The sequence below is a fragment of the Jaculus jaculus genome, chromosome 11, assembly GCF_020740685.1.
Source record: "Jaculus jaculus isolate mJacJac1 chromosome 11, mJacJac1.mat.Y.cur, whole genome shotgun sequence".
Lineage (NCBI taxonomy): Eukaryota > Metazoa > Chordata > Mammalia > Rodentia > Dipodidae > Jaculus > Jaculus jaculus.
The window spans coordinates 7,727,613-7,752,766 of NC_059112.1; the positions used below are offsets into that span (position 1 = coordinate 7,727,613).

General features: G+C 36.9%; 1 protein-coding gene and 1 pseudogene across 1 annotated transcript in view; both read left to right on the forward strand.

The window, feature by feature from the left end:
* Window positions 1-13,102: 13,102 nt before the first annotated feature.
* Window positions 13,103-25,154, forward strand: part of Tecrl (trans-2,3-enoyl-CoA reductase like) — a 74,608-nt gene continuing 62,556 nt past the window's right edge. Inside the window, exon 1 of the mRNA XM_004665381.2 lies at window positions 13,103-13,347. Within this exon, the coding sequence (XP_004665438.1) occupies window positions 13,123-13,347 (225 nt within the window). The 5' untranslated portion in view covers window positions 13,103-13,122. The remainder of the gene's footprint in view (window positions 13,348-25,154) is intronic.
* On the forward strand, window positions 16,807-16,909 carry LOC123453506 (annotated as a pseudogene).

Consider the following 25,154-nt stretch of genomic DNA (forward strand, 5'->3'; position numbering starts at 1 on the left):
ATTCATGAAAATCTCAGTGAAATTGCCTTCAGAGTAACATCCACAAGCACTTACGGCTCACATGGCTTATTCAATGTTACCTTTAGATCTAAAGTGTATTTTGACCTCTTCTGACACTTTGAATTCTGCAAGGTTAAATGAGATCTCTATATATATATTTTTTTACAAATGACTTGGAAATTCTCTTTCACTCTCAGGGTTCTTGCCTTATCCTGGGAGCTATGTCCACAAGAAAGTTGCTTCTGTTCCAAATACAAAAATTTTTCTGGAAGTTAAATTCATTGTTTTGTGCTCAGATCATTGCAAAGGGATTCTATATCTGCTAACATAATATGCCATTCACTAATTATCCATCTATCAATCGTTTAACCAACCATGTACCCATCCAATGATCTATCCATCCATAATCTCAAAATCCATCCATCTATTTATTATTTTAACAGTGTTTCTTAAACATTTATTGGGTATTAAGTAATAATCTTGCTACAAAAAATATACTGGTACTGAAGACAAGTGTTTTTGACATTGTGGTACTTACATTCATCTGAGGAAAAAAACACACAAATTAGTCATTAACACTATGGAAGTATTTTTCTGCTCTAAACAATGCCAGCATATTCTGAAAGTGTCTAATATTTTACAGAGGGCGTTTTAGTACATTTTCTATTTCTATAACAAACTGTTCAGATCCTGGTGATTTGTAAGGAATGCACATTTCATTACCCACACCTTTGGAAGACGGAAATCCGCCAGGGTGACCTGAGCCTGTGAAGGGCCCGTGGTTGGCAGTTCCTTTCTGTTCGACATCGTGGGGGAATGCACTGCGTAATGCGCAGAATGAACGTGCCAAGAAAGAGCCTTCATTTACAACAAGGAAAGTCTCAAAAGTCACAAGTTAAACCATTTATACAAAATCATGGTAACATTTTCCCATGTTGAAGGTCTCGGACACTCGATATTGGTGCACTGGGGACAAAACGCCCATGCCCATGCCCATGCCCATGCTTTGAAACAAGAAAGCACATTAAAATTACAGTGTAGTGTAACAAAGCACACCACATTGAATCTGACAGGGAGAAGTGTGGGCGTGAGTGTAGCACAGTCTTTTGAATATAAAATGCACCCTCAGCTTCACATGAGTGTGACTAAGCCTCCTAATCAGTCCCCAGCTGGTGGGGCTTTTGCCAGTCCAGTGTGCCTGGGGAGGTGTGCCTCGGTGGATACTTCATTAGTGCAGCCCACTGGGTGTTCAGAGCGGGTTCAGATTCTCCCTGCTATCGCTGCTGCCTGACGCTGTCCCAGCCAGTCGCCTGCTCTCCGATGGTTTCTATCCCATTATGAAAACTTCCCATGACATTGCAACCGGGGATTATACCCTTTACTATAGGATGCTCCATTGTTTTGTCCTAGCGATGAGAAGGTAACTGCTACAGTGAGAGAGGGAGGGGCGTTTCAGAGAGAAGAAAGACAAGTGTGGAAGCTCTGGAACAGGAAATGGCTTCATGTCTTCAGTATCCACAAAAGAGGAAATTATCACAGAAGCAGAAACAGCTTGATGAAGGAAGATTGAAGATCAATTCGAGGAGCCACTTAGCAGTAGCTAAGCAAGAACTCTGCAAGCCCCTGACTTGTCCTTGAACACTGTGGAAAGTTTCCACCATGCTTTGTGCAGATGGATGGTGTGATTGGACTTTCTCTTTAAAACTCTGACTGGCATGTGCAGAATGCATGCAAATTGGTTGGATTAAGCAAGCAGAACACTTAAGACAGTATTGAAATCATCTACGTGACGGCTTACCTTGGTTTGATCAAGTGGACGTGGCTGTTTTTAGACTGTTCTTTTCTGGGAATAGCACCCCTCGTACCTTTTCCCAGTACTCATCTTCCATCAGAGGCCACTGCCTCTGTCAGCTGGGCTGATAGAGTCCAGGACCACTCAATTCAACGCCAGGGACACAGGTTTCCACCTTTTCGCCTGACCATTGACTGCCCTATGCGTTCCTTATGACAACCAACCCTAGTGGCCATTTGCATGCAGTCATATTTATTTCTTGTTCTGTGCTATGTAAAGTGTTCAGGAAGACCCCCCCCCCACCACCACCACCAAGCTATACATAGAGCAGATCAGACAAACACAAACTCCTTCTTGGCCATTCAAATAAACCCCTGAATAGTTTTGGTGTGAGGGCACCATAGTTGATTTTTTCTATTTTCTTTTTTTATAATCTGAGATAAGTAATGTGGCACTGACCTGTACCATTTATAAACAAAATATAACCTTCAGTTCCTGGATACTTTAAGCCATCTTATATTCACAACCAGAATAAATCACTAGTGCTAAAACAAAACACTAAACCCAAATAAAGCACAATATTTTCTTTTGCTCATTTCTAGTTTGATTTATGTGTCTCAAAATCACAAATGCTAATTTTCTTGACATAATACTCAATCTTAAAAAATATTTATCTGATCTTTTCTACTCCAGATGGGAATACCATTGAGAAGCAAAGTATTGTTAATATTTTCATTTTGGTATAAGATTTCATTTTAAATTTATTCTTTTCTGGTGTAGAGTTACTCACTTCTAATCTTTAGGAATTAGTTATGCACTTTAACTTGAACAATTTTAAATAAATACATAAAGTTAAACTTACACAACTCAACAATGTAAGGATTTGATTAATTTACATTTTGAGACAAAGCTTGTATTCTGGGCCCTCACTCTGAGGGATGGAGCCAGGCTTCAGTGTGAGTACATTTTCACATACAGAAAATATATCCATTAGTGAAAAATACAGACGGAATTTCTTCAGGAATCTGAAATGTCAGTTGTCTTTGTAAGTGCTACAAGGTGCTTAGCCTTTTGCAGAATCTTTTATAAAAACTTTTATGAACTTAGTTTGTGGCATATGTCCTTAAATAATCTCCTTTTATACTGTTTTGATTTTTGATGGAAATAGTAAAAATCATAACAATAAAAATAATGTACATCTATGTACTTTCCCACGTGGTTAATTCCTTTCACAGGTTGTGGTTTTATGAAAGCAGCAAGAAAACAGTGAATTTACCTAATGTGTGGCAAAAACTAAAGGGAGAGGATGGAATCAATGCTTTAGTAGCACCATATTTATACATGTACTAAGTACCAGGGCATTTTGTAGCAATTTGAAATGAACTATTAAATGAAGAGCTATCTGTACTTTCTCCATCTTCCTTCTCTTAAGTTCTCAGCTTATCAACTCCTGCTTGACTCCTTGGGCAAGAGCAGTGCATGTCTTCTGCTTAAATTCTTGGAGCCTCACTCATGTTTCTTCTTGGTCAGGAGCTATATTGTCCTTCCTCCTCTTAAGTTCTACCTATAATCAAATAAAACCTGAAGACATGACAAAGGTTAAATCACACATAAATGATTGAATTTTAATGAAATTATTTTGTGTACTATAATTTTATAAAAGATATGTGCAGGCTAGACTGTATTAAATATGTGTGGGTTAAGCATGGATAGTATTTCGTAACCTTCTTGTGATTAATCAATAGGAGGTACTGCCTGGAAACACAGGACACATGGCACACAGGCCTGCAGGCAATGTAGTACTACTTGGGCTGAAGGAAATAGAACATGAGTTATTTTTAAAATGTGGAGGGATAGTGTATTGTCATTAAGTATGGAGAGTAGATTTTACATAGGATGGGATCCAGCACACCTGTTAATTATATGACTTAACATCCACAAGCACTTCATCCAAGCTTGTACATAAGATGGTTAATGGATATTGAAATCACATTTTACTCTTGATAACCTAGTTTACCACATCCTGTTGCCCCAAAATTGAAATCAAATATATATATATTTTTTCAATTTTTTATTAATTAGTTTTGTATTCAGGAAATACAGTCAGTTTGGTACCATTATTAGGCTCATCCATGACCTACCCCCTCCCCATTGACCCGTCCTTGTTGAGGTATATGGGTTATGCATTGTGGAGTTAGCCCACAGTTATGGGTAAGATAAGTGTCTCTGCATATCATGACCCAACATGTGGCTCTGACATTCTTTCTGCCCCCTCTTCCACAAAATTTCCCTGAGCCATGTTGGTTTCATTTCTGGTCTACTTCGGTGATAAGGTGTTGGGGACCTCTGGATCACTGGCTGTATGATTTGGTAAGTTGATTTTCCTCTGTGTTGATCTCCTTCACCCTTGTGCTGATACCCGGTTCACCAGGAAAACAGCACCCTTGCTTGTTTCGCCAATTGTTCTTAGTTTCAGCCGGGGTCCTTTTGAGGTATGATGGGGTGGCTCTCTCCTTAGGATCTACATCTATCTGAAAAAGAGAAGCAGATTCTCTAGTGGAGAGTAAGTTAGCACTTATGTATGTGTGTGTGTGAGAGAGAGAGAGAGAGAGAGAGAGAGAGAGAGAGAGAGAGAGAGAGAGAGAGAATAGGTGCACTAGGGCCTACAGTCAGTGTTAACAAACTCCAGATGCATGTGCCACATTGTGTATCTGCTGGCTTATGTGGATTGAGAATCAAATCTGGGTCCTTAGACTTCTTAGACAAGCACCTTAACCTCTAAGCCACCTCTCAAGCCTGAAATAAAAACTTTTAAGAGTCTCGTGCTCTGCCAACTGAGCTAGCCAGGCATGAAATAAAAACATTTAAAAACATTACATGGTTAGTAGATGAATTAGCATCTATTTGACTCTTCTGGAAAACAGGATGATTTATGTCTGTTTTCTTTCATAATTAAAAAAAAATGAAACTGTGCGTGATTGTGGTGGCGCATACCTTTAATCCCAGCGCTGATGAGCTGACTTAGGAGGACGGCAATGATCTTGAGGTCAGCTTGAGACTGCATAGTGAATTCCAGGTCTGCCTGGACTAGGAAAGATTCTACTCAAAAAATAATATGAAACAGGGTGTCACATCATAGTCCATATCACCTAAAACTCACAACAAGCTTCCTGCTTTAGCCTCATAAGTGCTGGGTTTACAGGTCTGAGTCAATATGGCTAGGTGTCTTTCATTTTAATTTTTCTTGAATACTCATTGTTTTAAATTAAGTAGGAAGAAATAATAGCTTTTCTGTCTTTCTGAAAATTATGCTTACAACAGTGTATCTGAATAAACAAGCAAACAAAATATTATATAACCCTCTTTTGAAAATGATCTGCAGTGTGTTATAAATATCTTCTACACTAGAGCATTTTTCTGCATATTTAGGAAAATATATTTGTTACTATGTGGTTAAGATAGGAGAAAGAGAAGGGAAAAGGGAACAGAAAGAAAATATATGTTTAAAATATGTTACTTTATTTCCCTTTATTGCTCACTGTACAAATGAATAAAGCAATTTGGCTCCTGCAGGAATTAGATTTTGAGATGCAAGGTTGTGATAAGGGATAGCAGATTGGAGTTCGTGGCCATATTTACATGAGAGACAAGGGTATCTTACTGGTTTCAGGGAAGGTTGTTCTGTGCTGGGGCTCAAGGCAGTTTTCAGTGCTAAAGCATAATACTATTACATATGGTTTGGCTGTGGGATGTCAGGAGAAAAGTTGATAATATCTATTATATGATTCATTCATAAAATGTGGTCATATATGTCTGACTACATTTTCTTATTGACGTGGGATGAAACTTTAATTGGGAGAGTACAATAGAGAAAAGGAATTGAAAGAGCAATACGTAATTGACAGTCTTACACTCATGTGTTATTAGTTAAGTACAGATGTGCAGGGATATGTAAAGCAAGAATTAGACTTTTCCTAAAACAGGCCTCCTTTTAAACAAAAATAGAAATATATTTCCATTAAAGATAATATTTTTTGTTAACTGACACTGTTAAGGGATCACTTTATATGTAAATTTTAACATATGTGAATAATTTCATAGTCACATATTTTTTCATTAGTATTAAACTTTAGTTGTTTTCATTTCTCTTGCTTCTAAGAATTACAGGCATAACAATCATTTTTATCAATTTAATAGATAGGTAGAATACTTGTTTCATCTAACTTGAACAGAATTAAAATAATATGATTATAACTCTCTATTAATAGAGGAACACTAAATTCATATCACTCAAAAGTTAAATGACAAGTACTCTAGTTTTTATACTTAGGACCATAATCTGTAATATTTTAGTCAAATTGTATGGTGTTTATAAAATCAATAACATATTTTCCAATAGTTAGAGACAAAATGAGAGTGATGAGAAATTCCTTTAATATACAGAGAAAAGCATTGATCATTTTATTGACATTTGCTCATATTTTTTGGTATTAAGTAGCTGATGTATGAGAATTCTCCAGCACTTTAAAAATTTGTTAATTTTCCCACTCTGCTTTTTATGAAGATGACAGAAATGACACTATGTCATGAAACACTGAGGCAGTAAGACTCAGTGCCCAGGAAACAAAATGACCAAAAGTATGGATTTATTGAGGAAAGCTTCATTTTCTTAGATACATGGTGAATTACTATATCATAATAATGCATATTTTAGTGCAATTGTTTCTATACGTATTTTGTTATTTGCCATCCTTTTAAGCATTTTAGTTATATGCAATGTATTTGAAAATATATTGATACTTCCTATTTTGAGATAGCTAAAATTGATAAAGAGGCTTCAACAATAATAATACAAATAATACCAACAAATATTTGGCATTTTTGGAATTTATTATGTTTTTAAGAATCCTTTGAGTCATGATTAGACACAATGATTGCATCTTCCTAAATGACTCCTCATTTATTTGAAAAGATTTTCGTAAGAGCTCTCAGTTTAGCCAGGTGTGGTGGCGCATGCTAAACCCAGCACTCAGGAGGCCGAGGTAGGAGGATCGCCATGAATTCAAGTACTTTTCTGCTCATCTACGTGCTCTTGAATTTCGGTCTATGGTAAACGTAAGGCCCTGTGGGTCCTGTGCCAGTGATAAAGAGCATTGTTTGTTGAATTGCTCAATGGGGCCTCTGTAAAGGTCAACACTATTGAAATCTATAGTGACTGCAAGATTGAGTCATGGTCCACAGTAAGAGACTGAAAGTAGAGACGGAAGGTCTTGTGTGTTTCCCATGGTACTGTGGGATTTGTGGTTTCATTGAGAGCAGACAGGCTTGGAAAGGTTGATATCCAAATGTCTATCACACTACATTTCCAGTTATGTCTGGATTGTAGATGCATCATTCTCACATTAAATAACAAAATCTCTTCGTATTTATTTAAGACTGCATATGTAGGTGTGAGGTCATGAAGGGGATTGTGCAATTAACAGTGCAGGCTGGTTCAGTCTGTGACATGACCATATATACAGAGTTTGCTGGCGTCGTTTTGGTTAGGTCATGGATACTCTTCTTCAGTCATCCTCTGTATCAATCATGCTGGCTCGCGTCTGGAGTGGAAACCCTTGTGTAAATTGTCATACCGTAATAATCTCAATGGACACTTAGCATTATTATGTCAATGCCAAGAATTTCATTGTGGTCATCACATTTAACAAAGTCAATTACACCTATTAAATTCTGTATCTATACCATGTATGTCACAGTGAAAAAATAGTGTAATCGTAAGACAAGCTGGCAGTTAATATAATATGTAACATTTTTTCTATTTCCAGGCAAAGACAAAAATCCCAAGAACTTGGTAATGGACCTTAACCCTTTAAAACGGATATATTTCATTAGAATAAAAACAATGTTACTGAGTTTTACATTTAAAAGATAAAGAACATTTGAGCTCTCTACTGCCTTCTTCTCATCTATTTTATGTTTTTATGTTTTTAAACATATTTTATTTATACATTTATTTGAGAGAGAGAGAAAGAGGCAGAGAGAGAGAGAGAATGGGTGTGCCAGGGCCTCCCATCCTGCAAAGGAGCTCCAGACGCATGTGCTCCTTGCGCATCTGGCCTCTGTGTTTCCTGGAGAGTCACACTGGTATCCTTTGGCTTTGCAGGCAAACACCTTAACCGCTAAGCCATCTCTGCAGCCCTCATCTCTCTATTTCAAATGTTTATGAAGACCTATGAAATGAAGAAATGTCCTTTTTCAGTTTTCTTAGCCTGATGAAAACAGAAGCTATATAAGACTGAAAAGCTTAGCAGTTGCATTTTTCATAACTGACATATAAAACCTAACCAGACAGAAAGGGGTTTCACTGGGCTTACAGTTTCCAAGGGAGGTTTCATCCTGGAGGAAGGCATGGCAGGCCAGTCTAGAAAGTCAGCTCCATGTTGCAGTACAGACACTGTTTCTGGACGGGTTCTGAGAACAGCAGTGAAGATGAGTTAACAGCTCCTATGAGATAGAAAGCAGGAGATCAGGGAAGTCCAGCAGGCTGACCTTAGAGACTGAGACTGGAGCATCCCTGTCACATGGATGTCAGTGATTAAAGATGACCTTTTAACAAATATGCATATAGAATTTACAATCAATCAAGATCAACAGATCTGTCTAATGTGGTTCAAACTGACAAAATTAGGTAAATTCTATCCCCTACATTTTTCTATTTCCTATCCCATGGATAGTTTAATTTCATAGACAGAATTTTACGTATACAAGATGAAGTGAGCACACCCCCTGCTGATTCCTTTAAAGAAATGCTAATGGCCCTTTCAGTATATTTGGTTATCAGAAAACTAAATTTGTCTTTGTGCAGTGTAACACCTAATTATTCACAGATGGCTGTTTTTCATTTGCTAATGAGGTCAAAGGATCTCACCGTCCTCTTTTCATACTTTAATTATAAAACAATCTAGTAAGGCAGATTCTAGTGTGAAACTTTTGTTTCTACTTAACAGTGGTTTTAAGTAAACACACATGGGCTGGTGAAATGGCTTAGCACTTAAGGCATTTGCCTGAGAAGCCTAAGGACCCCGGTTCAATTCTCAAGGACCCACATAAGCCAGATGCAAAAGGGGGTGCATGCATCTGGAGTTTGATACAGTGCATAAAGGCCCTGGCTCACCCATTCTCTCTTTCTATCTATCTGCTTCTCTCTCTCAAATAAATAAATAAATAAATAAATAAATAAATAAATAAATATTTTTAAAAATTATGGAAATAAATAAGCAAACATAAAGTCATATTAAATAAACTGTCATTAGAGATTATGTTGAAAGTAACTTTATTAATGTTCGGAGAAAGCATCCAACTTATCTAGTATCTCACAGCACTAGTTTATGTCTCTGCATTTTTTTAATATTGCATTTATTTATTTGAGAGAGAGAATGGTCTGGGTATCTAGCCACTTCAAACAAACTCCAGATGCATGTGTCCCCCTGTTTATCTGGCTTACATGGGTACTGGGGAATCAAACCTCAGTCCTTAGACTTTGCAGGCAAACACATTGACCACCAAACCATCTCTCCAGCCCTATCTTTTTGATTTTTAACTTTAACACCTTCACTTCTGTCTCACAACTGTACCTTATTTACATTACATCAGAGATCATCAATCAGTTATCTAATATAATTTATTCACTGTTATTTGTTACTGAAAAATACTGTAGATGTATAATATATGTTATTTTAATCAAAAACATAGAACATAATTTCATCATAGTAACACTGGATTTTAACTCATTTCCTTTTTCTGTTATTGCTAGTGATATATGTCAAATACCAATATCCTTTACAATTAATCAATTAAATGAACCATCAACTTCAGTGAATATAGCATGCATAATAATATTTTAAAATACTTTTCAGAAGTGTTATGTAACTTTAAATGTATAAAATCTTTCTAGGAAAACTCATAAAATTTTAGAGTTACAAAAATAATATACCTTGTATCAAAGTCTTTTTGTTTGTTTGTTTGTTTTGTTTTTTGAGGTAGGGTCTCACTCTGGTCCAGGCTGACCTGGAATTAACTCTGTAGTCTCAGGGTGGCCTCGAACTCATGGCGATCCTTGTACCTCTGCCTCCTGAGTGCTGGGATTAAAGGTGTGCGCCACCACGCCTGGCTCAAAGTCTTTTTCTATCTGCTCTTACTGGATTGATTCAGTCTATTTCATAGTTCACTGATATCATTAAAAACAGGGGAAAGAGCTGGAGAGATGGCTTAGAGGTTAAGCGCTTGCCTGTGAAGCCTAAGGACCCCGGTTCGAGGCTCGGTTCCCCAGGTCCCACGTTAGCCAGATGCACAAGGGGGCACACGCGTCTGGAGTTCGTTTGCAGAGGCTGGAAGCTCTGGCGCGCCCATTCTCTCTCTCTCCCTCTATCTGTCGTTCTCTCTGTGTCTGTCGCTCTCAAATAAATTAAAAAAAAAAAAAACAGGGGAAAAAAACTGGAGAAAAAGTTGAGAATTTAAGGGAAAGATTAATATATTTGCAGATATTTTGAGGAGCCATTTGACTTAAGTTACAGCCCAATCATGTTATTGGTGTGGTTATTATGAGTACTGCCCATTTTCGTGTGTACCAATATTATATTAATTTAAATTTAAATTTTGAAAAGTGGTGAACAGGACTCATTTGAATGTTTATTAAAGTAATGAAGTAAAGGAAAAAATGTAGCCAGAATCATTGGGGCCAACATGAGTTAAATTGAATGTATATGTTGAGAAATTATCCATATTTTCTGAGCATTATTTTAAACGAACTAATGTTATTTTATAAAACTTAAGAAAGTCACAGTGAAAAGGAATGTGACAGGTGATGAAAATGTGACTTCATATAACTGACTAAAACAAGAAGTGTCAGAAATCATAGTTTTTTGCAAATAGCACTGCTTTCTAAAGTATATTGCTCATAGATTTTTCTCCCCAAGGTCCATGAATAGTAAGAATTTGTCATGTTTTGATATTCTTCTCATTGCTTAGCTTTCTCAATTCTGAATCCTGTTAACCAGAAAGAAATATTCTTATGAGCATTGATACAGAAATATTCATGACAAGAAGTTATTAAAGTTATCTTTGTGTTTTCTGTTTACCTCCCCATCTATAGATTTAATAATGTTCAGTATTTACATTGTGGTATTTAACATAGAAAACAACATTGTTTTCATTATGATTTCATATTATCAGAGGTGTTTTAATCTCCAATGGCTGCATTGTTATTATAAGTGTTGGCTGTCTTTGAAAGTGTATCTTCATTTTGACATATTCATTAAACATGTGATTTGGAACTTTTAACATGTAAGTAATTGACCTACAAATTGAAGTTAATGATATACTATATAGGACCTAATTTTTTCCTCATGGATCTTGTGGTCCAATGGGTTCTTTTTTTAAATATCACAAACATGTATAGATTATAGCAATTTTCATTAGTTCAATAGAATTTTTAATTGTTAAGGAAAACTATGGATATAGACAATGAAACTAAGGTGAAGAGAAAAAGAACAATTGTCTAAGATTGTCACCACACAAAGCTATTCAAATTTGAGAAACGATGACCAAGAAACATTAGTATAGTTTTAGAAACAAATAGTCACAACATGAGTATATTGCAAGCCTGCTTTATGAATGTATGCCATACTACTGATTTCAACCCATTATAAATGGGCAATGCTAAAGTGGGGAGACAAGTGTGCACAGGTTATAGTGGTGAAATATTTTAGAGAAGCTATGGACATAGGGAACAGACTGGGTATGTGAGGACTTAAATATATGGTGCAGGTTTAAGATGCCTTCAACTTTAGAGTCTGGAACAACTGGGTGATAAGTTTGTTCAACCCTCTCTTATCTGTATTATGTGTGAGTGATACAATAGAAATTGACCTATATTTCTATGATTTATAATTTTTAAAATGCTTCCAATTGAGTATGTGGCAGCTTAGTATAGGGTAGCAAGTTCAGCATGTATGTATGAACCTACAGTGTAATTTCAAGTATAATATACAAATTTATTTATAATAATAAAGACTATCTTCACATAGTTAATGTATGTATTTCATTATAAGTTTCATTAATTTTTTCACTTCAGTGTTCATTCACCCTAAAAGGTTAAGTGTTTTCCTTTAACATCCTTTTGAATCACTGATACCTGATACTATACATCATACATATCTAAAAGTTCCTGAAGTTTCTATAACTCTTCCTCCTAGTTGTTTATCATGTTTATTGTTCACTTTTAAAGTACTTGATTTTGTTAAAAGAGTCATGGGATATAAATAGGTGAAGCATATTTTGCATATTGGTTTCAATGATATTCCAAAACATAAAATGTGTTGAACTGTTAAAAAAAAGTTTAGTTTGGGCTGGAGAGATGGCTTAGCGGTTAAGCGCTGGCCTGTGAAGCCTAAGGACCCCGGTTCGAGGCTCGGTTCCCCAGGTCCCACGTTAGCCAGATGCACAAGGGGGCTCACGCGTCTGGAGTTCGTTTGCAGAGGCTGGAAGCCCTGGCGCGCCCATTCTCTCTCTCTCCCTCTATCTGTCTTTCTCTCTGTGTCTGTTGCTCTCAAATAAATAAATAAATAAATAAAAATTTTTAAAAAAAGTTTAGTTTATATTTCACAAATTATAGAATTTCTTCCTCTATATTATAATATGCCATTTTTATTTCACATATTAATAAATTATCAATTAAAAATAAAACTCACTGTTTTGGTTTGGGTAATACCTTGTAACATTATTTGATATTTATGATTAGCAATAATGAAAATAAATTACTCATTTAAAATACTGCAAATATAGATATAACATTAATATATGCATATATCCCTAACTTAAGTAAAGACAGAATTAAATAGATTACTATACATTTTTATAAACTACACTATAAGCTTTCCCTATTCCAACATTAAATATATCTAAACACAAACTGGTATGTAAAAGGTTTGAAGATAACTGTACCCAGAATACAGAGATAATGAAACCACTTTATTCTTTCTTGCTTTGGAGTTTCAGATAAGAGTGGTCATTATAAGAAGCAGAGATAAAAAGCAAGAAATAATTCAAATTCAGCAAGTCAGAGTTCCACATTGCATTAATGCTCAGAGAGGTGATATATATAGAAATCGGATCACTCATTGTTTTCCAGTCTGCTAAATAAAACTGGCCTGGCTGGAATGGCATGCCACCTGACCTCTCAGGGGCTCCACAGCAGTAGTTAGCTGGTGGAAAAGGAACACTCTTGCAAGTGTCCTGTGTTTACATGACAGATTCTCCTGCTGCTTCACACAATGTTCCAAAGACACAAGTCCCTGGAACGCAGGAGAGAATTTTTCCAAGGCATTTCGCGGCCCACAGTGAAGGAGGACAGGAGAAATTTTCATTCTTTGTCGCAACTTGTACTCTCAGCAGGCCCTCTAAAACCAACTCCAACCATCAAACATTCAAAAACCACTCACTTCGAGATCGAAATACTTGATGCACGAACAAGGAAACAGATGTGCATTGTGGATAAGGTAAGTTTATTTATGTATCTAATTGTTTTCCTATTGTGTCCAAAGAATATTGATCACTTGATTAAATGCTGATGAGATGATAATAAAATGTATTCTCAAACATCACCCTTAATATGAGCAAGAGCAGGAAAGATTCTTGGTGTACTTTTTCAGGAAAAGAATTTTACTGCACCTTTCATACTCAATTTAAGATATTTATTGGGCAATTAATAATTAGGCTGTATTTTCTGCTATTGTGGATCAAAGGAAAATATATACTGCTCAGTGTCTCAGCCTGTATAAATTTGCCTCCAATTTGTTTTCTCTTTGTAGTTTATCACAATGTAAGTTACATCATTTTAATAAGGTTGGTAGAACAAAGGAAACAAAAGGTCTGGGAGTCAATAAGATTTATTATGTATCTCAAATGTACATGTTTTAAAACATTATGCTAGGATATTTACCATTATTGAACTTTCCCTTTTTTTCTTTTCCAAAACCAGTTTAAAAGTTCTTAAAAAGAATGTCTGAATTAGTATGGTCCTCATCCACATACATAATCAAAGATGTCTCAAGAAACATGAGAGAATGTCTGTTACTTAGGTTAGAAAAGTAAAGTATTAACATATTTGTACATTATAAATATCATTTTGTAACATACTAAATTGTTTATTTTTTATGTTTCAAAAGAAACTAATAGTTTATTTATTTATTTATTTTGGCTTTTTGAGGTAGGGTCTCACTCTAGCTCAGGCTGATCTTGAATTCACTTTGGTGTATGAGGGTGACCTAAAACTTACATCAATCCTCCAACCTCTGCCTCCTGAGTGCTGCAATTAAAGGCATGTGCCACCATGCCCGGTATAATTTTTTATACTTGTGATTACTTAAATGTCTCATTTATTTTGCAGAAATCCTAAGGTCTTGCTGTCTCCAAAAAGGTAGAATTCATTCAATTTTCCCAACTAAGCATTCTGCAACATTGCTACTAGATAAGACGAAGAGGAGAAATTGTTCAGTGCCCTTAGTTGCCAAGAAATCATATATATTATCATATGTTTCATATGCAGCACTTAAAACAATATGGTAAATTAATTGCATGGGTAATATTATTTTTCTACATACAAAATAAATACTGAGAACATTTACATTTTATATAACTAATAATTGCCCTCTTTATATTTGCTTTCTATATAATTTCAAATTATATGATTATTCTATAATACCCTGTGGCTTCGTGTAAGTGATGAGTATATTTGGTATATTTATTTCTCTTAAACATCTCAGCAAAATGTTCAATTCTTTAAAAATACATACATGGATAAGGTAATTCTAAAACTTAAGATTCTCATCCAGAATGCTAATGCTTGCAATATCATGCTATCAAAAATCCAAAACTGAAAAGAAGTGAACAAATAAGTCAGAGGGAGAAAGTAAAGCAATTAAGTTCCTAGGAGGGGTGACTCAACAGTATTTCTCCTTAAAATAAAAGGGATTAGTTTCCACTAAGACCCTCATTTTAAATGCTTATGTGAGGGCAAGATGTGAAGTGTTAATGTGCCTAGGTTTCAGTTAGATTCTAAAAATCCTTCACAAATCCATTTATCATAGAAATCTCACAAGTGAACAGTCAGTTCACTGTGGAGACCATTATGTGAATTCCTGCTGAACTTAGGGTGCTTCACTGTGCTGCCATTCATTTCTTTTCTCCCTTCCTCCCTCTGTCCTTTTCTTCAACTATCTCTCTAAATGACTATTAAAATTAAAAAGAAAACTATTTAGTCTAGCTATCTACCACCAAGCTTCATCTTTACAACACAGATGTTGCTTAATAGAGTGCATTCACATCTGTCTTCCTGTTAGAACATACAGAATGAAGACAAATGAGAGGCGTTTGGAGTTAATGCACAGTTTTCTTTGTGATTCCTACAAGTGAATTTATACATGGTAACAATTAGTAAAACTTGCTTATTGCTCAAGATGGTATATTTTACTTGGTTAAAAAATGTGGGATGGGGATGGAGAGATGGCTTAGCGGTTAAGCGCTTGCCTGTGAAGCCTAAGGACCCCGGTTCGAGGCTTGGTTCCCCAGGTCCCACGTTAGCCAGATGCACAAGGGGGCGCACGCGTCTGGAGTTCGTTTGCAGAGGCTGGAAGCCCTGGCGCGCCCATTCTCTCTCTCTCCCTCTATCTGTCTTTCTCCCTGTGTCTGTCACTCTCAAATAAATAAATAAAAAATTTAAAAAAATGTGGGATGGCTATAATACACTTTGAAATAACTGGACCAAATCCTCACTGTGCCATTCTCATGTATCAAGGCTCAGCATTATCACTGAACTGCTATTTCCCCTGACCTTCATTAGATTAAAAGCTTTTAATGAAGAGGAAGTGTTGCAGTCAGGTTCACATTGCTGCTAGAAACCACCCAACTAAGAGAAGCTCTTGGGAAAAAGGTTTATTTTGGCTTATGGGCTTGAGGGGAAGCTCCGCAATGGCAAGGGAAAACAATGGCATGAGCAGAGGGTGGACATTATCCCCTGACCAACATAAGATGGACCATAGCAACAGGAGATTGTGCCAAACACTGACAAAGGGACACTGGCTATAACACCCATAAGCCCACCCCCAATAATACACTCTCTCCAGGAGGCATTAATTCCCAGATCTCCATCAGTTGGGAACCTAACATGCAGAGCACCTGTTTATGGGAGACAACTGAATCAAACCACCACTTTCTGCCCCTGACCCCCATAAACTGATAACTACACATGATGTAAAATACAGTGCATTCATCCAACTTTAAAAGTCCCCATAGTTTTTTTATTTTTTTTTCAATACCAATGATGCTCATACATTTCCATAGTCAAATGCTGTGGTTTGATTCAGATGTCCCCCATAAACTTAGGTGTTCTGCATTTTAGGTTCCCAGCTGATAGAGTTTTGGGAATTAATGCCTCCTGGAGAGAGTGCATTATTGGGGGTGGTCTTATGGGTGTTATAGCCAGTTTCCCCAAGCCAGTGTTGGGCTCACTGTCCTGTTGCTGTGTCCACCTTACGTAGGACGGGGCGATGTCCTCCCTCTGCTCATGTCATAGTCATCGTGGAGCTTCCTCTCGAGCCTGTGAGCCAATATCAACCTCAATTTTCCCACAGGCTGCTCTTGGCTGGGTGGTTTCTACCAACAGTGCGAGCCTGACTGCAACATTAAGAATATTATATAAGCATTTTAAAAATAATATCTTGTCTATAAGAAACTTTTAAAATTATTTATTTATTTGAGAGAGAAAGAGGCAGAGAGAGAATGGGCTTGCAAGGGCCTCCAACTACTGCAAATGAACTACAGATGCGTGAGCTCCCTTATGTGTCTGGCTTATGTGGGTCCTGGAGAATTGAACCAGGATCCCTTGGTTTTGCAGGCAAACACCTTAACCGCTAAGCCATCTTTCCAGCACTATAAGGAACTTTTTAAATTTAAAAATCATCGCTACTCAGCCTTTTGGCTAAGATCAAGTGTAGTATCTGTTCTTATTAGTTAAATAATCATTTGGTTAGAGGATCTTCGTGTACAAAAAAATAAATAAATAAAGAGAAAAGGAACAAAGAATGTGCTCTTCCTAGATGACAATGTTATGAATTTTATTGATTTTTTTATTAATATTTGATTGTCTGGTGACATAATTTGCTGTATTCTTAACCCAAGTGTAATATTTTCCAGTGTATGTGCACACATGTGTTTTTCCCTGTAGTGCTTCCTTGGCTTGCTCATGCTTGATTCTCCAATATCACATGTTTTACGGGTAATTGTCAACTCCATGAACAGGACGACTTCCTCTTATGACCTTTGCCATATTGTGTACCATGGGTGTCAGTGCCACCTTTCTATAGATGACTCACACAGGGACTTCGGCCCGCTTCTTCCCTCGAAGCTCTAAATCTCCACCAACCCATCATTCTCTCATCTGTCATATATATACATATATGTGACATATGTATATATATGATATATGTGCATATATATGATTATCTATCTCTATCTATCATCTATTTTTATTTTTTATTTTTTAAATTATTTATTTATTTATTTGAGAGCGACAGACACAGAGAGAAAGACAGATAGAGGGAGAGAGAGAGAATGGGCGCGCCAGGGCTTCCAGCCTCTGCAAACGAACTCCAGACGCATGCGCCCCCTTGTGCATCTGGCTAACGTGGGACCTGGGGAACTGAGCCTCGAACCGGGGTCCTTAGGCTTCACAGGCAAGCGCTTAACCGCTAAGCCATCTCTCCAACCCTATCATCTATTTTTATATTATCTATATCTGCCATCTTTAAGTGCTAAGCCATTTCTTCAGCCCATGACACGTTTATATCTAGATCTTTCCTAGAGGTCCCTATATTAACATGTCTGAAGTTGAACACTGGTCTTCCACAATGTTCTCCAAATAAATAATTAGCAGCAATTATTTTCAAATAGCTCACATCAAAGTCTCATGGGGTCACTCTTCTTGGAAGCTCACATCCTGCATGTCATCCATCTTCTTGACAAAGCCTTCAGAAGTGAACAGGACTCTGATGCATTCCTGGCACCACTGCTGTCAGCGTGCTCAAATCCTTACCCTGACTCTGTCATTATCACCTTTGTGTATTCCTGACATGGCAACTAGAACAAGGCTGTTACACCCTCGCCATATACTCTTACTCCCTCCTGGAAACTTTCCAGCCTTCTTTTATTTCTTAAATATCACATTTCCTGGAGGCTATTCCAGTCTTTTGAAACTAGGAATATGAACAAACGCTCTCCATCACCTGTTGTGTTTTAGTTATCTATGATTGCTACTGTTTAACATACTTTGAGATTTAGTTTAATATTTGGCCTATTCTTAGTATGTTATATTTTTAAATGCAGAGATTCGTTTTCACTACACTGTTGTCTGAATTGTGAACAATGTTTTACATAGCTTCGAACCAATGGGTGTTGAATAAATAATGCTTATTCAGAACTGAGACAATTTTGTATTTCATTTGATCTGCAATGGTAGTTTTTCAGGTAGAGCAGTAAAAGTCTTGAATATATATAAGTTTTAATGTTTTTGAATTATCAAATAATCACTGGAGTATATGTAAATATGCTAATACAAAGCATCATTTCACCAAATGAAGATTTTCTTCTTGTCTGCCTGGAATACCAACATATACATAATTTAACTTTTATAACTGTGTAATTTATCTATGGACCATTGATTTCTGATGGCAAAAGCTAACATGATTTTCATGAACCAAAATTAGATGTTTATTTACTTTGAGTATTTTCTGTGAAGGATTAAAATAGTAAAATAATCAAGAAGGATAAAATGTAGAGTAAACCTCTTTATTTGTTAACTATCATTCCAGAAAGCTATTGGAGCATCAGTGTGGAAGAGATTATAACAAAAATAAGTTTAAGGCAGTTAAAAGTGTATTATTTCCCGTCACTCCTTATCCTTGACTCACTTCTATTTTGGACAATGTCAGTGCTTATCTGGATATAATTTATTGATTTAGGAGCATGGCAAGGGCTCAAAACCCAGGGCTGATAATTATTTCAGTACATTCCCATTCTTTTTGCTTTGAATTTTACTTCAAGAAAAATGACTTGTGAGTACCCTTTCTTCTTTCAATTTTTAGTTTAGCTTTTGTCAAAACTCACAAAATATTCAAACTATTTATTAGTAGAGCATTCATAACTCTAGAATATTTTAACATTTTTGCCAATTTTCATAATGTAGTTGTATCACAAACCCTTCCCATTACCATCTTTTGTGCCTTCCATCTCCCTCCCACTGAATCTGTATTTGTCCCAGTGAATCTCTCTATTCTCTTTCAATGTCCTTCTCTGTCACCCCTGATGCAATGTTGATGGGCCCAATATTGTTCAGGGCTTGTGCATGTAATGGTAGTGACTGTGAGGTTTTAAATGCAATGACCATATCCTTTCCAGAAGATAGCACTTCAAAGCATTTCTCTCTATCTTCTGGTTCTGACATGTTTCCTGCCCCACTCACTGTCTGCAATCAATATTTTGCTGATAGAGATGTCTCATTGAGAGCATTCAAGTGGCACTTACTCTCAGAACTTTGGCTGGTTTTTATTAACACGGTAGTTAACACAATCTACAAAAAGAAGCTTCTCTGACCAAAAAGGAGAGCAACACGAATCTCTGTGCACAAATGTATATATTTATAGGGCACATTGATGGGTATAACATATCTATTTAGCCAAGCAACAGTGGTAGCTTCCCCTTGAAGACCCATGACCTTATCAACCATAGGCATTTGGTAAGGTTCTCAGTATCAAGAATGAAGTCCCTCCCTTAGAGAAGGCTTTACACTTCAATCAGAAGAGTTAATCCATGCCAGTCATGTAGCCACTGCACAAGTGGGCACATTTTGCCTTGCTGGTCTGTAGCGTAGCTCGCAGAGTCCACTGCTCATCATGGACATTATGGCGTTTCTCCCCCAGCAACCTGCCGAGTCTTGACAGCACTATGGCAGCTTAGCCAGCAGGGAGGAAACTTCTGTCTCACTTCCAGGGTGAGTTCTCCACGTCCTGCAACTGCAGCACGTGCTATTTTTGGCAAAAGGTTCTTAAACATCTAGTTCCTTTGGGAAACCAAGGACCTTGAAAACAATCTATAACCTGTCTTGGTTGGGGCATCAGAGTACTCCGTGGCCAAGAAATCACTGGGAGCTATTCTACCCTTAGCACTGGGATATTTTTGTAACAGCCCATGGTTTCTAGGTATAGCATTATCCACCTTACATAGTGCAATTTTGCCCAAACTATATATGTTATTTGATCATATTTTTTTTTATTTATGAGAGGAGAGAGAGACAGCAAGAGACAGAGAGGGAGAGAGAGAGAAAGAGAGAGAGAATGAGAGAGAGAGACTATGGGAACAACAAAACCTCTTATGGCTGCAAATGACTCCAGGATCATGTACCACTTTGTGCATTTGGCTTTACATGGGTACTGGGGTATCAAATCTGGGTGAGCAGCTTTGCAAGGAAGTACCTTTAACCACTGAATAATCCCAATGTGCGTACACACACACACACACACACACACACACACGACAAATGAAATAGATTCTTGTAGTTTTGTTTTTTTAGGTCTTTGTAGAAAGTTATTTCTCCCACTTCATTTTGTCTCCCTGCAGCATCTCAATGAACTGGATTATATTCTTGGAATTACCTTCTACTCTTCTCCTCCCCTACATGAAGGTTCATTTTGTACTACTCAGCAGTGCTTACAAACCTTGTTTGCAGGTTCTTTCAGGGCTGTGCAGCAGCTCATATCCCTTGATATAAAAACCATCCCCTCTGTTTAAGGACGCCCTCTCCCACCACACACACAGCTTTAGGACTAAAAAGGAGCAGTAGGGAAGAGGGGGCCACCTGCCTATTCTGATAGATCAAACATGTCTAGAGAGTCAGTGGGGTGGTAGATGTGGCACCCTGATTGTTCTTGCCTCCCTACTTGGCATTCTTAAGGCACATTTTGTAGTTTGCATTCTCTAAATTATGGGCAACCTGGCTTCTTGGTCCTGAGGCTCATCTGTCAGAGTGCCTCCAGTTCACATCTATTCCTCATGATCCAAGAAGGTGATAATTGCTTGTGGATATCTCCCTACACATGGGCAATCCCTGTGATTATTTTAATCACATCTTAGCTATCAACCTTTCTTTTCTGTACCTATGCCTCATAAAACCCTTTAACTAAAGTGTGCAGCAATTTAAGCAACAGTGGGAGCTATGTACTGTATGACTTCATGTTGCAAGTTATGAGAGTTAGAGAGTTGGAAACTGATGGCAAAGAAACAAGTAGACTCTCATGCTAACAGCACCCTCACATTACTATCAATTATCTGCATGGATACTTTGCAGCAAAACCACCCAAGAATATTCTCATCCTTCCTACTTCATCTCTCCCTCTCCACCTTCTTTCTTCAACATAGAGTCATCTCTCTGCTTCCATGGCTTCCATATTGCATATTTAGCCAACTGTGGCTGACAACAATAATAAATATACATGTTATCCTGACTCTTCTCATCATTATATCCTAAAAAAGCCACAGTGTAACATTTATCTACAAAGCCTTTGTCATACTACAGGTATTGCAAGTAACTTAGAGATGGGTCAAATTATACAGGAAGACACGGATGGAATATCTGTGAAAACTCTTCTATTACATAAGGGGTTGAGCACCTGTATATTTTGATGTCTTAAAGGTCCTGCAAAGAATCCTCCATAACTGTCAAGGGAAACCTCCACCCTGAGTGTCTTCCAGATATGAGACATAACAATAGACCCTGGGTACACCAGCATGAAATAATTAAAGATGTGTCCTGCTCTTCACTTTTCAACGACTGTAAGGAATCATCACCTGTAAATAGCCCAGCACAATTTAATAGAACGCAATGTAAAGAAGTGTGATCACTGTACCTAACAAGCCCAGCTGGGAGTTTTCTTTTCTTCTGAAGAAACTGAACAGAATTAGAAATCTCTTCCAGCTAAAAAGATTCGTGGCACTTGGGAGGATCATCCTGGGGATATCTCTGATAATAATGACAGTCTTCTAGTCCCAATTATCTCCTTTAAGTGTCTTACCTCCTTGGATTTTCAGGCTTTAAGCAAAGCCATAACTCAATAGAGATACTCAGAAGTGGTTAGATAGGAAATCCAATATGAATTCCTTACTCACTTGAGATTCCAATGTGCAAACTTCTCAGGCTCTACACCATGAGGATATCATATTTTATTAGTTGATTCTCTTTGACTGACAGTCATCAGATAATCCCACTTGATCTGCTAGGGCTTAAGGGAGCAGTGTGATCCCACCAGTCTGCCACCACATAAAGACTGTGAATGTCATAGTCACTTACTTTCCTATCAGAAGTTAGTTCTGTTTGGGAGTGATTCACTTTAAACTATATTCTATATCTAGATAAGACATTCATATTCAAAACTGTTTTTGGTCCTAAGTCAGGGAGTGCTCTTGTGTATGTCTGATAAACATTATACTCATATAATTTTGTGTGGAGAATAACATAATCTTTGCCTATCTTGCCAGTTTATGGCCATTTAAGTTTTCCCAAAATGCATTTTCAAAGCTTCTCAAATGAATGATTAATGTTACTTAATGCTTAGAGACTTCTGATTTGCAATCATTGCTTATTTGACTTTGTGAAAATTATAATCTAATGTAATTAGTAATGTCTTTTGGTAAAGCACTTGATGAATTACTGCCTATCTAAATTAGTCCTTTATTTGTCACTAAAGGTCTATGCACCATTGAATATATATTTATCATCTCCTTCTCATAAACTACAATTCATATAAAATAGATATATAATCCAAACTTAATTTAATCATGGGTTGAATACAAAATGTGAGTCAGTTTAGATAATATGTTACTTCTATTCTGACACTCATTTTTTTTTTTTTTAATTTGATGTAGGGTCTTACTCTATTACAGGCTGACCTGGAATTTACCATGTAGTTTCAGCATGGCTTCAAACTCACAGCAACCCTCCTACCTCTGCCTCCTGAGTGCTGGCATGAAAGGTGTGTGCCACCACACCCAGCCTACTTGTAATCTGAAAATAGGAGAACTTCAATAGTCTTCTCTAAAAGTCTCTTCCATTTCATTTTGTTTTGTTTGATAATTTGTATCTATTTTTTTTTTAAACAAAATTTCATTCTATTATCAGGCTTATCCCAACCTCACTATCACAGGCTAGTTTGAAAGAAATGGAAAGGTTCATAACTCAACCTCCCTCATGCTGGGGTTCCAGTGGTGCAAAGCCACACATGTTTTCTCTATAAAAATCTTCATAATATTTTTAAGAATTTTTACACAGTTTTTATTTAATTTGAGGGAATAAAATATAGACAGTGATTGACTAATAATACACTTCATTTTAATGGAAGATAAAGAGGGTGTTTTCAACTATAAACAATATATGCATAAATTTACTTATTTAATGTTAATAAGTGTTTTTGTCATTATGGACAATCACTTCTTAGGGCATTTTTTTTAGGACAAGAATATATAAAACTTAAGTTAATGGTGCATGTTTTATATGTAATTCAGACAAGATATCTAATTTTCAAGGACTTAAAAATATTTTATTTTTATTTATCTGAGGGAGAGATAAAGAGGCAGGGAGAGAGACAGAGAGAGAGAGACAGAGAGAGAGAGAGAATAGGTGTGACAGGGCCTCCAGCCACAGCAAAGAAACTCTAGACACATGTTTCACCTTGTACAACTGGCTTACATGGGTTCTGGGGAAATCAAACTTGGGTCCTTTAGCTTTGCAGGCAAGTATCTTACCTGCTAAGTCATCTCTCTAGCTCTCAAGGATTTTTTTTAATTTTTTTTTTTATTTATTTGAGAGTGACAGAGAGAGAAAGAGGCAGAGAGAGAGAGAGAGAGAATGGGTACACCAGGGCCTCCAGCCACTGCAAATGAACTCCAGATGCATGTGCCACCTTGTGCATCTGACTTATATGGGTCCTGGGGAATGGAGCCTCGAACTGCAGTCCTTAGGCTTCACAGGCAAGCGTTTAACCACTAAGCCATCTCTCCAGCCCGGATTTTTTTTTTTTTTAATCTACAATATATCAACTATTTAACTTTAGGTGTTTTTTTTTTAATCTTTTAAAGAAATTCAATGCAATGAATTTAAAATGCTGCTTATATTAGCCACATATCCATTTCTAGAGATACTAAGTAGTACCTACAATACAGTAAATGATTAGAAAATTTCCCATCCATGTGCACTCAGATCTTATGAGTCCCAACCATGCAGTGGTAAAGAGTAGCCTTGGAATGAAGTCACTTACACCAGATTTCAAATTTGTATCTTGTTATCTTAAAAAATAAAACTAATATGAGTCAAGTTTATCTTATCAGTAAAATGGAAACAAGATATACAGTGGTACACAATTAAACTATTCATGAAGGTAAAATACTTGGAGTAGTAAATACACAATACACAATGGTATCAGTTTAGTTATTACTGTTAAAATTATTACTAGTTCCCAAATTTTACCTTTTCATCACATATTAAATTAGACTATTGAAACAATTCAATAAAGCAAGGGCTGCAGAATGTATCAGTGGACGAGATGCTTGTCACATAGGCATGGGTTCCGCAGTTTGACCCCAGAACCCAGGTGCAGCTGGGCAAGGCAGGGTGAGGATGTCTGCATTTCCAGCACAGCCACAGGAAGATGAGAGGTAGAGACAGGAGAATCCCACAAAGGCCGGTGGGCCATCTAGCCTGCTCAATACAGGGGTTAACAAGAAAAGGCCCTGTCTCACAACTAGGTAGAAACCTAGGGATAATATCCACTGGTTTCCTCAAAATTCCACAGTCACACCTCGGTGCATAAATGCTTATACTCACACACAACACAGGCGCGTACACATGTGCACACCCCAAGTGAGACAAATATGTAGTTTTAATACAAACCTAGCAGCATGTAGTGATGTGCTAAGAAACAGTGTATAACCTCATCAGCGTACATAGTGGAGCAGAAAATCCACAACAGAATTGGAATATATGTGTTATATGTAAAATTAGAAGCATTAGCAATTTCCAACTTCTAAATTTTGCAACCTACTCTAACAAAAACACTTATTTAAACTTCACTTAAATTCAAAGAGTATTGCTAGTGCTTTTTTTTTTGCGTTCATTATTAAAGGCCTTTCACCATCAGAAAATTGATGGCAAAGGTAAAGGGAGAATAGTTACCTGTATCATTGTCAAATATTCCTTTATACATAC